Below are 18,474 nucleotides of genomic sequence, written 5' to 3'. Positions count from 1 at the left end.
AACTTCATTTGAAGAAAAAAAAAATACTATCTGTCTTATAGGGATATTGTGAAGATTAAGTGCAATAACTTATAAAAAACATTATATGTTCTAAACAGTCAATAAATATTTAATAACATGAAAAATAATAACAACTAAAACAACAACCTACAATATTAAACATTTCCAAGATAGTGATTTAGAAGTAGCTTTGGATGGAGACAATGAGCTTATAGAAAGTTGGGCCAGATGAAATCTCCAAAGCCAAAATTATCTTCCCCACACTACACTGCCTCTCTGTATTTGTTAGCCTTTATCTAGGGTATTTATTTACTTGTGGATGGGGGGGAGGACAACAAATCTGTATTTTTAAATCAACAATTCATTTATATTAATTTGTTACACTTATTATTCCATGATGTCTCAGAGGGCAGAACATCTATAAAACATGGATGGAACAAATAAGAAGGCTGATTTGCGGTCAATAAAAGGAACACAGTTCTAAGATAAATAGATCTTTCTATAGTTATAGTAGGCTGTATTACCTTAAAGATCTAGCATATTCCTTGTCACTAAACACATTCAAGAACAGGTTACATTTCTTTTGTCAGGACTACTGACAGTGAGCCTGGAAAGTTGGGCCAGATGATTTTCATGCCCTGTCTTAATATTGTGTAAGACTTATTCTGTTTTCTCAAAAATTCTCTGCATTTTAAAGGCTTATTCAACAACCTAAGTCTTAAAACACAATCTATGCATTTAGAAATTCCACTGACATTTTCGTTTTTAGATATGTATAGATGCACTATAGAAGGAAACATAGGATATGAAAAATTTTAAAGTGGCCTTTTCTCTTTTAATTGAAATCAATACTCAAAAGAATCGATTGTTTTATGCGTTAACTGTCTGTTCATATGGCTGAGAAAAAGAAAGAAACTCAATATGCTCTTGCCAAAAAATCTATTTATTCAACAAATATTTATGAAATATTTATCAAACCCTTCCCATATACTAAGCATTGGCCTATGTGGCATAAGATTGTATTTTATAGGAACAGTTACAATCAATACTTTGATTCCAAAACCATAATGAAGAATCTTAAATATTTTCAGTTTTTAGTTATTGGCATTTTATGTTGACAGAGACCCATTATATGTTTACCTATTTACCTAATATCTAAAACTTATTAAAACAAAACATATTCATTCAAGACATTCCTACTAAAAATCAATCACAAGTTTAGAAATATATATACAAACACATATATAGCTTATAAATGAAGTAAACTGTTGCATAGGTTTAGATTTGATTTAGGATAGTAATAACCACTTCTTAGTTTATTTATCTGTGTACTAATAAAGATATATGCAACTAGCTGTTAGATGTTACAGATTTGCTGTATTTAATATGTAGCTCTCTGAGACGATGAAATTTATGGAGATGATTAATGAAAACAAAATGTTTTTACCTATTTCCTATCAATATAATGTGAACACAGGTCAAGGGGTTATGTTATGTGAAGTCCAAGCCATTTCTAATACTCCCAGTTAAACAGAGCACTGTTTTGTCATGATAATTTAGCTTTAATTAAACTTGACAGGTTGATTTCTCTCCCATCTTTTAAAATTTAAAACTGAAGCCAATATATATTTACATAGAAAAATAATTTTATAATTATATTTTAAGTATCATTTTACCATATTTATAAAACATAAATAGAATCTCAAGAAAAGCAATCCAGTTATTTAGGACATTCTTGAAAACATTGATTTCGGGAGGAAGAATATAGTTAATAAAAGCCATTTTGATGTTATTTAACACAAAAGTAAACAGATATTTTTATATTTGACATTAAAAATCTGATCATTTGCCTCCTTAAAGAAATCACATACAGCTTTTATATAGACTGCACAGTAAAGAATAATAATATTTCTGTTTACTGAGATATCAACTGGCATTTCATTGTAAGTCAATGGTCTATCGGTGCTACAGCGTATTAGACCTCAATCTGGCATCTACAAATGTCAAGAGTATAAAAAAATATATATAGGATGAAAATCAAAAGCATGCTCTGAACTCCCAAAAAAATAAAAAAAGGGAAACAAAGTTCACCTAAACATATTTTCTGCAGAAATCAGTGCAATATTCAGCTGTCAATCTAGAAAAACAACGAGGGACCACACTGTCAGAAGGACAGGATAATAAAATTTCTAGCAGATGTTCAGGCAGGGCTCTAATTTTTACTGAACTCCCTTGGTAGGCATTTAATTTCTTTATTATATGCAGGCTGGGCAAATTGTACTTCATCAAAACTGTATTGTGAAATATTAATATTTCATATGATAACAAAACTCCATAGAATAACCTTTGTCATATTAAGCGCATCTAAATTTCAAATGTCAAGATTCTGAATTTTAATACATTTTAAATAGATTCTTGATTGGCATAATAAATTATAATAAGGCTAATCTAAATTGGTATACCATAATGTCACACAAATGTATAGCACATATAATATTTGAATAAGCATCTTTATTTAGTAAGAGGCTGCAGGAAAAACGTGTTCATACTACTGAGTTGTATACTATAACATTTCATCAGTAAGAAAGCATAGAAAGAAGCTCATGAGATGTAATTATATATTCACAACAGGTTTAATCACTAATCAGGGGCCATATAAGACAACAAAAAAGTAGATCTCTATGAGGCAAACTATGCTGTAAAATCATGTATAGAAAATAATCTTTTTTTAAAAAATGGCATTATATAAGCCAAAGGTGGCATGATTGTTTTTGTCATTGCAATTTGCACAAATATGTTTAAAATCATCTGCACAATACTTTGTTTTACCCACCATCAAAGTAAGTAAAATAGGGCTTCCTAAAAGCCCACGTCATTATGCTTCATGTGCCAAATTTAATTTGCATTTGTTCATAACTCCCCTTTTGAACTAGCATCACAGACTTCTAAACTGATAGATTAAATTCAAATTGGAGGTTTGGAAGGAAGTTAGCTTCCACATTTATTTCTGCTGGTGATCCTAATAAAGGAAACTGCTCCTAGGTTACTGAAAGACACAGCATCACAAATCAATGCGTGTCACCAACAGAGTAAAAGACTGATGTTTCTGATTAATCAGAATTCAATTTCTGCAAGCAAACAAAATCAAATTCAAAGCAGCAAACACCCTTCTTTGCTATAATTCTTCACTTGTACCAAATTAGCCACTTATTTCTGTTTATATATATAATATACATTTATTTTAAAAAATAGCATAACTAATGGAGTCAGTAAATGCCGAGACTCAGTTTTCCCCAATAGATTAAACGTTTGGATTATGACTTCCTAGTAGTTCTTAAAGGATGAATTGAAACAAAGACAAATATACTAGCAATATTCTACAAGGTTGTAAACAATTGATTCATGATATTCTAAAGCCGAATACAATATTTTCTGTTCATTCTTATACTTTTTTCATAGTAGTATTTCTAAATATTCAGCCAATTTATTTGAAAAAAGAACTTATCCTTAGTTATTTAAATATAAAAAATATTTAAGAAATATTTTTTTTTCCTGCACTGGTTTTTCTAACTTTTGAGGATTCTCTAGATTTTCTTGACCACACTTAGACATAGCATCTTGTAAAGCTGTCAGAATAAGACAGCCTTAATGTTTTAGCCATAATAATGCCAGCTATTGATCTTAGTAAGAGAAGAAAGAGGAGAGAATGTGCTTAATGGGGCATGTTTGTTCTCTATTATTTTCTTTGCCTAAGGATAAGGCTGATTCAAATAATGATACTCTTTTCTTAGTCACTAGATTCATACATTCTTATACATTAATTATTACTAACTACCAGTTAGTACTAAGCACACTGAGAGGTTTAGCATTTATAATCTTATCAATAAATGGTCTAACAATGTTAAATTCTGCTGCTCTTTTCTAATTCAAAACCATATAAGCATGCAACCCTCTACTGTATAAAGCATCCTAGTTTGAAAACATGCATTTATATGCTTTGTGTACTTTAAAGAATAAATTTCAACCTCAATATGTAGTTTATTTCCTACTATGTATAGAATGTCCAATTTTGGTGTGAGTACAAAGTCATGTCAAATGAAACTCAGAGTATGTCTTTTTCAGGAAAGTTTCTGTATTCAAAAATTAACGAAGAATTTTATCACTAACACCAATGAATTACACTGAGAGATTCTTTTTGACATGAATTGGATCCTCGGACTTAGTGCAAACCAAGTGCATTGTCTTCCTAACTCTGAACTGAGGCATAAGTCCTCAGATTCATATACATTTGGAAATCACAAAAAAAATCAATGTCAAAATAATAAAGAATTTGGGATTATTAAATGAAATAGTCACTTTTGTAATATTTGTATTTTTGATGCTTCCTAGGTGATACAAAATGAGAAATACATATCTCCCCCTCTTTCCATGGGACAGAAGGAAAGGACAAAAACTAAAGACTAAGGGGTAATGAATGATAGGGCTTGTCAAATAGCTTAATAGTTACTTTTTTTGATCAAAAATCTAGATATTTCCATTATAATATTTATACCTCAATTAAAACACATGATACACATTTAAACATGACTTCAAAAATAGTTTCTTACCTTATCAAGAGAGAAAGTTTTGGTCAGAGCAAAACTCCATCCAGCTTCAAAAGCTCTTCGAATCATTGATGTGCTGGTAGCTGGAGTTGCGCTAGCAAGACCAAAAGGATTCATAAACTTCAGTCCGGCCATTTCCACACTAATGTCCACCAGATCAATAGCAGTGTAAAAGAGGGGTAGCTCAGGCTTGGCAGACACTGAAGCTCCATATTGTGACTGCAAAAAATAAACAAATAATTCCTGTTGTATCACATCTATATTGTCCATATAATATTTTACCAAAAATCACTTCAAGGTAGCATTTGAATTAATATAGTTACATCAGTATGTTTACAATGACAAAAACTGGCAAAAAGTCATCTATGAATCAAATTCATATAATATCATTCATACTTATTTAATTTCAAGGGTAGTATAGAGAGTATTAACAGAAATAAAATCAATTAAATAAAAAAAATCATTTAAAACATAAAGATTCAAACTCAAAAGGTAATAATTGTAGAATTTCTCTCTCTGGTCCCATAACCTAGCCTCTTTGTATGTAATTTATGAAAATGCCTTTAGTAATCAGAGATATGGGCAGCAGCAAGTCAGGAGGCCTAAAAGCAATTTCCAGTAATCTCACTGCTGTTTATGTGATTTTAGGAAAGCCACCTAGCATGTCCCTGTCTTTTCTCCTCTACAGTTTTCAGTACAACAGCAGGAATGTTGTTTGTCTAATTTCCTACCTCATAGGGCTATTGGAAAATGCAGGAAATCATAAGCTACAGGGAGATATCTAATTTGGAAAGTGAGTAACATACTCATGGCATTAGGGGAGTTTGTTTCAGAAAACAAACAGGTATCAGTTTATGTCAAAATCTTCAATTGGCACTGAAAACTACAAATTTACCTATGTTAAATGATTTCTGTAATAATGTTACCTTGCAGGATTATTGGAATGATTTAATGAAAACACTTATACATAACACATAGGTGCTTGCTAAATGTTGTCTTCCTTTCTGTCTGGGGAGGTTATTAAAGATCCCATCAGGCCTTTTGTTTCTAAAGTGGTTGTCTCTTCCTTGCTCTCTCTCTCACTCCCTCCTTCCCTCTCTCTCTCTCTCTCTCTTTCTCTCTGTTTATCTCTTAAAGACAAATAATACTGGAAAATATAAAAACGATGAATTTTCTCAGCCAAAGCAGTTACTGAATGGACAGGGCTAGTTAATTCAAAAGTAAAACTCCTTTCTCTCGCGAATCATCACTCAAAAGAAAAGTTATTTGAGCAGAACTTTAATTTTACAGGAGTGTGTCTTGTGTAGATAAAGATTGCCATGACTTGCATAGAAATTATTTCTGGCCCTTCACCACTTGTAATGCAAAGCAAAGTTCACTTAATATGTAAAAAGGTATCAAACTTGTCATTTGAAACACTAATGTGTCTCTGGTACCCGCAAAGAGGTGCCTGATGGCATCCAGGCTTCAGCTATGGCAAGCACCTTCTGCCAGGAATGGTCTGGGCTTCAAGGAGCATTTCTGAATATTAGTCAGTCTGATTGTGAAAATAATTTCTTCTGTCTTCAAATAAGATTGCAATACTATTAAAAGGATTATTAGCAAAGACAAAGACCATAATATGTAATATAGGGAAGTGGTAGGTAATTAGAGATGTGCATATGTGTATGTGTGTCCATATCAGTATGTACAAGGATGAACGTAGAAAAAATCCACCCTGGAGGTATTTTCTTATCTCTGTGTAAGCATAATTTAAATAGAATCAATCAAATTGTAGGTTAGACTGAGAAAGAATTTTCTAACACCAGGGGTTGGTTCATAATGCGAAAAATTTAGAAGCACCTTCCCTATCTGCAGAACCTTAGAAACAACATTGGGTAACCTTTTCTGTCATACCAATAACAGAAATATACGTAGTCCTATGTACTTGTATTCTGTACAGTGAAATAAATGACACTACAAGTTTCCTTCTCTTTTTATGGCTGTGTACCCAAATATCTAATCTCTTCAATCTTACAGATGAATTTTAGTTTGTTCATATTTGTAGCTATATATGGCATTAGGCAATAGCCCAAGGAGGCAGATATAATGTGTCATTCAACTTACATTGCTTAACTTATTGTAGTTTTAAATAAATAAAGCACTGCTATGAAATTCTTAAGAAGATTGCTTCTACATCTTTGTGATTATGAATTGCGTTTCTATAAACGTTCGAGTGCAAGTGTCTTCCTTATAAAATGTCTTTTTATTCCCTTTGGGTAAATACCCAGTATATGTATACTATGGAGTACTACTCAGCCATAAATAAAATGGTGAACTAATACCCTTTGTAACAATCTGGATGGAACCGAAGACCATTCTTCTAAGTGAAGTATCGCAAGAATGGAAAAATAAACACCACATGTACTCACTGTTAAACTGGTACTGATCTATCAACATCCGTGTGCACAAATGGTAGTAAAACTCAGCAGAAACCAAGCATGTGGGAGGGGGAGGAGGAGGACAGGTAAATTCACACCTAATGGGCACATTGCACACTATCTTGGTGATGGGCACACTTATAATTTTGACTCAAATGGCACAAAAGCAATTTAGGTAACCAAAACCTTTGTACCCCCGTAATACTCTGAAATTAAAAAAAAAAAAACGATTGCTGCCTTAATACTTAGAAAAGAAATTATTTGAACAGATTTTACAATATTTTCCTTAAGCTTCAAAACAAAAACAAAAAAGAAACACACCAATCAAACAAATAACAAAAAATAAACATACACATATACAAAATTCCTTCAAATAAGAAGTACTGCTTTTTAAAAATTTATATATTTTTTTAATCACAAAAATGCTATGGATGTGTATGTATAATGTAACCTAAAATCTTTACTTGTAATAGGCAGTGTTCATACCGTGCATACACAGGGCTATTTTTGCTTTTGTCTTTGTGGCTTTTTTGCCACAGTGTGGAGCTACAGCAACCTAGTCTGTTCAACCTTCCAGTATATCTATTTCCTAATCTACACTTTCTTTCCCCCTCTGTAGCCTTGCTCAAGGAACTCAGGTATCTGAAGGTCCAGCTCTCACCACGAGGCTAATTTCTCCCAAATTCCAATTGCAATCTTCAAACTCAGCTTTCCAGGAAACTTTGAGACCTTAGGGTGTGGATACTTTGCCCTTTCTTCAAGCTCAACTTGTTTATCTCATTGTATTGTCTTCTAAAGAATATGTTATCTCGATTTTCAGTTTCAGACAATACTATTTTTCCAGTCATCCAATAGTGTTAGTAAATAACATATATAAAAAAATAACCTAGCATTGCGCACCGTCTGGGGAATGGTCACACTTGAATGCTCTGACTCGGGGGCGGGGAGGGCGGGGCGCAGGATGGGGGTATAACTACATGATGAGTACAATGCGCACTGTCTGGGGAATGGACACGCTTTAAGTTCTGACTTGGGGGGCATAGGCAAGACATGGGCAGTGTATGTGGCCTGAACTTTTGTACCCCCATGATGATAAGCTGAAATAAAAAAAAATAATAATAACCTAGATGATGAACAATGGGGATTAGTTCCATAATGATTCTATTGCAGAAAGGAATGCTATGCTAGCATAAGAAATGATACAGAAGAAAAGAATTTATTGATATGAAAGTGTATTTATCAGATACTAAGTGAAAAAATAGTGAGTTCACATTAAAAGTAAATTCAAAATTTTCAGTAAAATATACATGTATACCTATTTTTCTATATGTCTGTGTTTATCCATCTATCACAAAGGGTAAACATCAATATGTTTACAGAATTATCTCTCAGAATCAGAGTTTTAGATGGCCTTTAATTTTTAAGTTTTTACTTATTGTATTTTTCACGTTTTCAATAATGAACACGAGTTAATTTATATAAGACAAATAGATTTAAAGATACACTAAAACAATTTTTTAAAAGAAGCAATGATAATCTAAAACCCTTTAAGTGACAATCAAGGCAAATGGTCTGTTTAGTTTCAACCTTTTCAGTTATATTTACAATTATTCACAAAATTTAAAATAGACAGAGAGCTAGAACAGTCAAAGAGATGATTTACTTTAAAAGCATTATTTTACAAAGAGAAAACTAAGGCCAAAGCCGTTTAAATGAATACCACTTACTACATTCTAAGTTACTCAACTAGTGGCAAAACAATAAAATATATAATTTTTTCTGTCTTGTTGGCTAATGTTGTTAAGCTACCCCTAAAAAATAAAATGTTCCAATCATTTCTACTCAAAATTACTTTGTGCCTCCCTGCCTCTGTGCCTTTCACATTCTGAATCTTTCTTCTCCACCTACTGAAAAATACTTATTCTGAAGTCCTCCCTGGTCATTACAGATAAATTATTTTATCTGGGACACTCCTAGGGAATAAAAAATAAAATTCTTTTAATTTATTAATTACATTGAAAATATTTGGTTACATATTTAAGCATTAACATGCTTGAACTTCCCCATATTTTTCAGGAAAACAATTTAAAATTTCTTTGAATGGCATATTCTGATTGTTTCCATAATGTAGTCCCAATATACTTAGTTAGACTCAATTCTTAACATTCATATAGAGCTATTTTCATTCATTTATTTATTCAGCAAGTATTTATTAAAAACTTGATGATATAGAGATGAACAAAACAAAGTCCCTGAATTTTATAAACAGAAAAACACAAAAAAACTACTAGCCAACCTATCACCAACCGACCACAAAATTTAAACTACATTGTTCATCACACTGTTGCATGTCTCCAAACATTACCTCATGCATTTTAATCTGCCTAAAATACACATCTAAGACTTTTGTCAGCCATCAAACTCCTAATAATCCTTCCAAACTCAACTGATTCATTCAAGCATATGCTTCCTGGCTTAATACCATCTATAGCCTTTTCTGATGTAGCTCACTCTTTTTCTGCTATTTTACAATTTAAAATATGCCTCTACTTCAGTAGTCATCATACTTGGCTAATACATACATGTTAATTTTCTCTTCAGATAGATCATAATAGGCTCTATGAGGAGAGTGATCGATAGTGACCTAGTGAAATTATTATCTCCACTGGAATTAAAAATATACATCTCTATAAAATACTCTTGAAAGCAATTCTGTCCTCTGTAGATATATAGATAAATAAAATCACTTTTTCACATGGCAATTCTCAAATATGTTTTAAAAAAACTATCATATGTTTTCTAAATCTCCATTTCTCTTCTAAACTAAACATTTTTATCTTTATAATTATTTTTATATTATAATTATGATGCTTTTTGACATTCTAGTTGTTCTTTGTTGGATATCTTATTTACCTATATGTTCTGAAGTTGAGGAATCTGCTAACATAGTTGAAATGTTTAAATATAAGAACTTAAATTTTCACCATTCCTCTCTTTCCCTTCCCATTCTAAAGCAAGAAGCATCTTATAATGTGGACATCACCATGACATCTTTGTTCAAAATATACTTAATGGAAAAAATGAAAGAAAACTATAAAGGCAAAAGAAACTGAAATCATATAAAACTGAGATGAGGATGGTAAAAAATGGTGATTAAGGAAAAGCTAGATGTCCAAATTTTAGTGTGTAAACACAAAAAATAACTCCTTTTTAGAAATCTTTGACTTTTGCTTTTTAGAAAACATAGAAATTGAAAATGACAGTGATATCTGAAGACTACTTTTTTAAAAGTTTGCTTTTTTTCACCCTTAGAATTTTTTGGCGGAGACAGTAAAGATTTTAGTCACTTACAATTACAATTTCTAAAAGTTAACTCCATATCAAGCATAGACAATGAGAGGTACCAAATTTATATGGGTTATACTTACTTCTTGCCCATTTCATTTCCATCTGCAAATGCCTTCAAGGTCCTTTACTACACAGAGAATAAAGCATAGACTCCTAAGTACTATATAATCTCAACTGTGATCTGGATCTTCCCTCACCCCACCCTTTCTAATCTCATCTCCTACTACTCCCTTACAATATCTTTTTGCTTCAGCTTATTGAAATGTTTATAATTCCTCAAATAAAATAATATCATTAATTCATCTATGCATTTTGACTTTTTTTTTTAACCTAGAATGTTCTTTCATGTCTGATTTTAATGCTTTGCAAATTCCAACTAAGTTTTCAAGACAGTCCTATTGTCATCTCCACTAGGAAACTTCCTTGGTTCCCCACAAGCAAAGTTGTTCCCTTAACAGCCTCTGTACTTGTTTGCTTACACAGATGTGTCTCCTGTTTGATTTAATTTCGGCACCTAGCATAAGACTTAGCAGAAGGATGCTCAAAATATTTATTGAATGTATTAGACTAGTGACCTTGGGTACTTAGCCTCTTTTTCATATCAGTTGCCAGTAAGGTGACAATCAGTTATATGGAATTATTTAGATGAAATAATCATTAACTTTATCCCCAATATATAAAAGTCCATTATTCTATGATTCTAATGTGGTAACATTCATCTCTTACCTCTGGAAGACTGCTAAATTTAAGAAAGGCTCTCCAAAGAGCCATCTAGTGGGAATGGTAAGTAACTACTTCAGGTAATTAAGTTGGGTAAATATATACATTCTATAATTTAGTCACGGGGTGTGACATACATTTTCACCAATCTCACAATTTTGCCAGAGTCGTGCCTAAAATAAAGTATTTTTCTACCCTCCCTTCCTTTTGAGTTCCAGCTTAGAATGGACTCTTGGTGGCAAGTGACAGAAACTAGCCTCAAATGGTTATCATGAGGATACAGGAGTATGTTGGGAAACTCAAGCAGGAATGCAGCTGGGCCTCCAGGAAGGGCTGGGGATTCTCAAGGAAAGCCATGGGATCCTTCACTTTCTCTCCTCCTCTATGTACATCTACTTTATTCTTCTCTCTCCACCAACTGGCTTCTACTTCTTTATTCAGAATGATTATTATTTTATAGGTCTTATCCAGTCATTTTCAACTCTATAAATCAGAAACATGTAGGAGTTTTTAAAATTCTGATGTCCAGACCAGACATATTCCATTCTAATTACATCAGAATCCCTCAGGGTGGGATTCAAACATTAGTACTCTTAAAATACCTTAAAGGAATTGCACTGTGTATCCAAGGCTGAAAATAACTTCTCTAGTAATATGAATTCACCTCCTAATTCCTAAATCTCAAGAGATTCGGGTTTGGCCAAGATTGTTTTAGATGTCTACTTTATTCAACTAAGTGGCTACTGAAGGCCTGCTCAAGAAAACAAAGTATTGTTTAGGTTGTGCAAATGTCCTAAAATATGCTCACATGACACCCCCACCTGCTAATAAAGTATCAGCTCTGAGAAGCATCAACACATTGCCCAAATGTCAAGGCCTAGTGTAAAAATAGGACACAGGACACATTTTATTCTCAAAATCAGTAAGATACTTGTCCATCTGCAAGTAATACTTGTGCCACACTGACTGATAGGTGTTTTGTACTTATTCTCTCTTTTTTAATCATGATTTTTCAAGGTAAGCATTATTCTCGTGTTGAAGATGAGGAAAGTGAGGCTGAAAGAAAGTAAACAGCTTGTCCAAAGGTAAGCAGTTAATCAATCAATGGTAGAGGAAGACCTGAATTCAAAGCTTACACTTGCTACGTTATATCAAGTGGCCCCACCTTACATAAACATTATTTTTCTAAATATGAATTTCCTCAAAACAAGAAACTAAACTGAAAGTTACTCATGATGGTTTGACTGAAGACACACACAGAACACATACACACACTGAAAAACCTTAACAAAAATTAAAAGCATATGCCATTCAAGTATCATTAAGATAATGAATCATAATGCCTTTAATTTGATAGTAGAAATAAAATAAATATAGCATAAGCTATAATGACTTATGTTATTATTAAATTATTAATATCACTACTGGTTCCTTCTGTTATTCCTGGTAACATCATGGAATTATAGCAGAGACATTTGCATGTATAATGACTATGTTGTTGGGGAAAAGCAACTCACATCATAATTATGTATCTGAATTGCATTTTTTTCCTAATTTGCTTTCCTATAATGAAATTCAAAAAAAGAAAGAAAGAAAGAAAAAAAGTACTACTAAAATCGAAACTATCGGTAGTGTTATATTTGATAGGAGGAGAGAAAACCACCACCACTATGTTCCACCCAATTTCAAATCATTAAACAGCTTTCATTTACTCATTTTATTTATATTTCATTGTAACATAAGTACAGTGGACTCTATCTTGGGGTACAGCTGCTCTAGAACCATCCATTCTGAGATTATGTTAAGGCAAAAAATAAATAACATTGTGTAGCTACTAGATTAATTCATAGGCTGGATTAATGCATTAATTAACTCCAGCTACTTTGCCCTTTGAAGAAATATCTATTGTGAAAAAAAAAAAAACCTTACAAGGTAGACATTAATTTCGATAACTACTTCTGTGATGGAAAAGACTAGACCTAGCAATTACAATTATAACACAAAATCAGATTTCATTTCTCCATTTTCATTAGTGATGAAAATTTTAGAAAAATATGAGGTTACAGAAAAGTTTTGACAAAATAATGATTCCATTTTATACATTTCTTTAAGGAACTATATTAACATTCCTCATAAAATACTTGAAAACTGAGCACAGAATAAGGCTAGAAAATTAAATGAAATTAACTGGCCCCAGGATGTAATGGTCAGCACTCTGGAATCTGAAGATTAAATGATATTAACTCAAATCCATATGATCTTTCTCCACCTAAACTCTATCTCCACCCCCAATCATCACCTCTTTAGCAACTTGTGGTAGTATCATGCAAAATCCCTCCCCCTTCAACAACAACAAATAAAGCTATTCCTCTCCTAGTTTTCTCCATTTATTTTATGACACTACTATCCATCCAGCTTAAGCCAAAGATCTGTTTAATGTATTACTTTTGATATCTCTTCCCTCTTGATTCCATTTCTATTCTACCAGAATCTGATGATTTCTGTCTCCATTCTCATCAACACTATTATCTCTTACTTAGACTATTTATTACTGGTTTCCCCATTTTCCTTGCTTTCTACACCCACTCTTTACTTTGCACCAGAGTAGCCTTTTAGGAACACAAATTTATTATGTTATGTCCTTGATCAAAACTTTTCATTAGTTTGTCATCTGATTTTGTTAATATTCTAACTTTTTGTTAAAGTCTACAAGATCTTTGGTGATCTGATCCTGTCTATACATTCAAACCTCCCCTATGCCACTCTCTGTAAACATATATATCATAGTCACATGTGACTTCCACCAAATTGTCTTTCCTTGGGTGTTTGCACTTGCTATTCTCTCTTCCCGGTATGCTAGTTTTTCATGCTTCTATTAATATTTTTATGTAAACTCTTATCCCTTTGCCAAGTACCAGCTGTTTTAGGAGCCTAAGGTAGTAACATCAGTGAGCCAAGTAAACTTGTAAGGTGTGCTTCCTAAACCCCATGTGTCTCATGATCTAAAATATTTCCTTGGCATACTCAATTTTTCTCCAATATTTGTCAAATGCCTATTATATAGCAAGTGTTGTCCAGGTGCTAGGAACATAGCAGTAAACAGAGTACATTTTCTTTCTTTTTTAAAATAAGTGTTCTATTTTATTAAAGGTTCAAAAACTGCTTTACTAAGACATTATTTTGCTATTAGTTATTTACGTATTAATATAGTGAGAGCAGTATTATTGTATGTGTCTTTCTTTCACAGGCCTATTGAAGTATAATTGATACACAAAAACCATAAATAATGTATACAATTTGGCAACACATGTATACACTCATGTTACCATCACTACAATCCAGGTAATAAACATATCCATCTCCTCCAAAAGTTTCTTTGTGTCCCTTTGGTATTTCTGTTTCCGTCCTTGCTTCCTCCCTCTCTTCTCCCTTTTTTTCCTCCTCTCTTCCTTCCTCTTTCTCTCTTTCCTTTTTTCTTTCCTTTTTGTGGTAAGAACACCTAACATGAGAGCTACCCTCTTAAATTTTTAAGTAAACAATACCTTATTGTGACGTTATACAGTAGTACTTTGGAACTTACTGATTTTGTATAACTGTAACATTAAACTAATGCTCCTTCACATCCCCCTCACCTCATCCCCTGGTAACCATCATTCTGTTGTCTATTTCCATACATCTGACTAGATGCCCCATATAGGAGGAATCATCCAGTATGTGTTCCTCTTTTACTGAGGTTTAACTTAGCAGAATGTCTTCCAGGTCCATCCATGGTGTCACAAATGACAGGATTTCCTTCTTTTTTAAAGCTGAATAATATTCTATTAGATATATATATATTATATATAATATATATATATATATATATATTACAATTTCTTTATCCATTCATCCATCAAGGGACATTTAGATTGTTACCCTATTTTGGCTATTGGGAATTATGCTGCAATGAACATGGGAGTGCAGATATCTCTTTGAGATCCAGATTTCAATTCTTTTGGATATACTATCTGTCCAAAAAGTATCCATTCATGTAATATGAAAAAGAGACATTTATTGAAGAAGAGACAAGAAATATTGTACATAGGAAAATGATGCCTCAGTCCCTTTCAAAGTAGCCACCTTGGGACCTCACGCAGTTCTCCCAGCTTCTCTTAACCTAACCCGCACACGTTCAACATTCTCAGATGTTCTGCCTGTTGCAGGCCTTCAAGAACATGGATCACTTTCAATAGATTCTTGACCATCTTTGAAGCGTTTGTGCCGCACTTTATTTGTGCTGTACTCATTGCATTGTCCTCAAAAGCCTTCTGAATCATCTGAATAGTTTCTGCGGAGGAATGGTCAAGCTTAACGCAAAATTTGATGCAGATTCATTGCTCTACTCACTCGGTCATTTTAAATACCATGACCACAAGTACACATGCTCACTCCATAGTGTCTGGCACCCCACTGACTAGTACAGCGCAGTCCTCATTGTTCAGGCATGTTCATTTCAGTCTACTCTACTCGGCCACCAGTTTACCACCAGTTTACATCGATGTTGTGCAAATTGTTCTTGTTTTGTTAACAATGGGTGGATACCATCCAGACAGACCTTGTATACTCAGAATTGGGGTCTGTTGGATCATATGAAGAGTTCTATTTTACATTTTTTGAGGAGAATCAATATTGTTTTTCATAGTATTAATATTAATAGCTATACCATTTTACATTATTACCACCAACAGTGTGAAAGGGTTTCAATTTCTCCATAACTTTACCAAACGTACCTTTTTTTTTGATAATAATCATTCTAACAAGTGTGAGGTGATATCTATCTCATGGTGATTTTGATTTGCATCTCCCTGACGATTAGCGATGTCAAGCATCCTTTCATATACCTGTTGGCTATTTGTATGTCTTCTTTTATGAAATATCTATTCAAATCATTTGCTCATTTATAAATTAGGTTATTTAAATTTTTGCTATTGAATTTAAGGAGTTTCTTATGTAGTTTAGAAATTAACCCCTTGCCAAATATATGGCTTGTAATTTTTTTTTTTTTTTTACTATTCTGAAGGCTGCCTTTTCACTCTATTGTTTCCTTTGCTATGCAGAAGGTTTTTAGTTTGATATAGTCCTACTTCCCTAGTTTTGCTTTCATTAACTGTGTTTTTGGTGTCATATCCATGAAATCACTGCCAAACCAATGTTATGAAGCTTTTACCAGGTTTCCCTCTGTGAGTTTTACAGTTGCTGGTCTTTTGTTTTATTCATTAATTCATTTTGAGTTGATTTTTGTCTATGTTGAAAGATAAGGGTCCAATTTCATTCTTTTGAATGTGGATACCCAGTTTTCCCAACATCATTTACTGAAAAGACAATTCTTTCCCCATTGTGTATTCTTGACACCTTTGCTGAAGATCAGATGACTGTATATGGCATGAATGTATATGATATGGGCTTTTTGTTCTATTGATCTATGTGTATGTTTTATGCCAGTACCATACTGTTTTGATTACTGTTGCTTTGTAATTATTTTGAAATCAGAAAGAATGATGTTTCTAGCTTTGTTCTTCTTGTTCAAAATTGCCTTGGTTATTTGGGTCTTTTGTGGATTCATAAATATTTTAGGATTATTTTTTCTATTTGTATAAAAAACATCATTAGGATTTTGATAGGGATTGCATTGAATCTGTTCATTTTTTTGGGTAGAATGGACATTTTAACATTAGTTCTGATCCATGAACAAGACATGTCTTTCCATTCAAATGTATCTGCTTTAATTTCTTTCATGACTGTTTTATAATTTTCAATTTACAAGTCTCTCACCTCCTCAGTTAGGTTTATTCCTAAGTATTTTATTCTTTTTGGTGTTATTGTAAATGGAATTGTTTTCTTAATTTTCTTTTTGGAAAGTGTGCTGTTGGTTTACAGAAACACAGCTTATTTTTGAATGTTGATTTGAACCCTGTAACTTTGCTGAATTTTTTTATTAGTTATACAGTTTTTTGTGGAGTCTTTAGCATTTTCTACATATAAGATCATGTCATCTGCAAACAGAGTTAATTTTTCTTGCTTTTTGATTTGGATGCCTCTTATTTCTTCTTCTTTCATAATTACTCTGGCTCGCACTTCTTGTATTATGCTGAATAAGGCTGGTGAGAGTCGGCATGTCTGCCATGTTCCAGATCTTAGAAGAAAATCTTTCAATTTTTCACTGTTGAGTGTCATGTTAGCTGTGAGCTTTTCGTATATGACCTTCACTGTGTTGAGGTAAGTTCCTTATATACCTAATTTGTCAAGTGTTTTTATTACTAAAGGGTGTTGAATTTTGTCAAATTCTTTTTCTGCATCTATTAAGATGATTGTGTAGTTTTTGCCTGTCATTCTGTTAATGTGGTGTATCCCATTTAATGATTAGCGTAAGGCAAAACATTCTTGCATCCCAGGAATAAATCTCACTTTATGGGCATTTATAGGTCATAACGTATGATCCTTTTTAATGTGTGGTTGAATTTGGTTTGGTAATATTTTTTGAGAATTTTTGCATCCATATTTATCAGAGATACTGACTTGAGATTTCCTTTGCATGTGGTGTCTTTGTCTGGCTTTGTTAGCAGGGTGATGCTGGCCTCATAAAATTAGTATGAAGGTGCTCATTCTTCTTCTGTTTTTGAGAAAAGTTAAAGAAGGAAGGATATTAATTCTGATTTGAAAGTTTGGTAAAATTCACTTGTGAAGCCTTCTGGTCCTGAACTTTGCTTTTATGGGAGGTTTTTAATTACTGATTCAATCTCCTTATTTATTATTGGTCTGTTCAGGCTTTCTTCTTGATTCAGTTGATAGATTGTATTTTTAAGGAATTTATCTATTTCTTCCAAGTTGTCAAATTTGTTGGCATATAATTGTTCATAATAATCCCTTGTGATCATTTTTATTTTATTTCAGAATATTACATGGGTACAGATGTTTTGGTTATATAAATTGCTTTTGTACTGTTTGAGTCAAAGTTATAAATGTGCCCATCCCCCAGATAGTGTGCATTGTACCCATTAGGTGTGAATTTACTATGAATCACTGAGGAAGGAAATAATAGAGGACATAAAAAGATGGAAAAACACACCATGCTCGAGGATTGGCAAAATCAACATTGTTAAGATGTATGTACTACCCAAAGTGTTCTGCAGATTCAATGCAATCCCGTTAAAATACCAACATCATTTTTTGCAGATCTAGAAAAAATAATTCTACTCTTTGTATGGAACCAGAGAAGACCCCCTATAGCCAAAGCAACCGTAAGCAAAAAGAACATATGGGAGGCATCAATTTACCAGACTTCAAGCTAAACTACAAGGCTATAGTAACCAAAACAACATGGTACTGGCACAAGAGCAAAGACA

General features: G+C 32.8%; 1 protein-coding gene across 2 annotated transcripts in view; it reads right to left on the bottom strand.

Moving 5' to 3' along the window:
* The window catches only part of DPYD (dihydropyrimidine dehydrogenase), a 797,518-nt gene that overhangs the window by 387,280 nt on the left and 391,764 nt on the right, over positions 1-18,474 (bottom strand). For both annotated transcript variants that reach the window (XM_045547468.1, XM_045547470.1), the window contains exon 13: positions 4,608-4,823. In XM_045547468.1, coding sequence (XP_045403424.1) covers positions 4,608-4,823 — 216 coding nt within the window. The remainder of the gene's footprint in view (positions 1-4,607; positions 4,824-18,474) is intronic.

The sequence above is a fragment of the Lemur catta genome, chromosome 3, assembly GCF_020740605.2.
Source record: "Lemur catta isolate mLemCat1 chromosome 3, mLemCat1.pri, whole genome shotgun sequence".
Taxonomy (NCBI): Eukaryota; Metazoa; Chordata; class Mammalia; order Primates; family Lemuridae; genus Lemur; species Lemur catta.
Note: the sequence above shows the minus strand (reverse complement) of the source record. Positions and strands in the feature narration are given on the sequence as shown.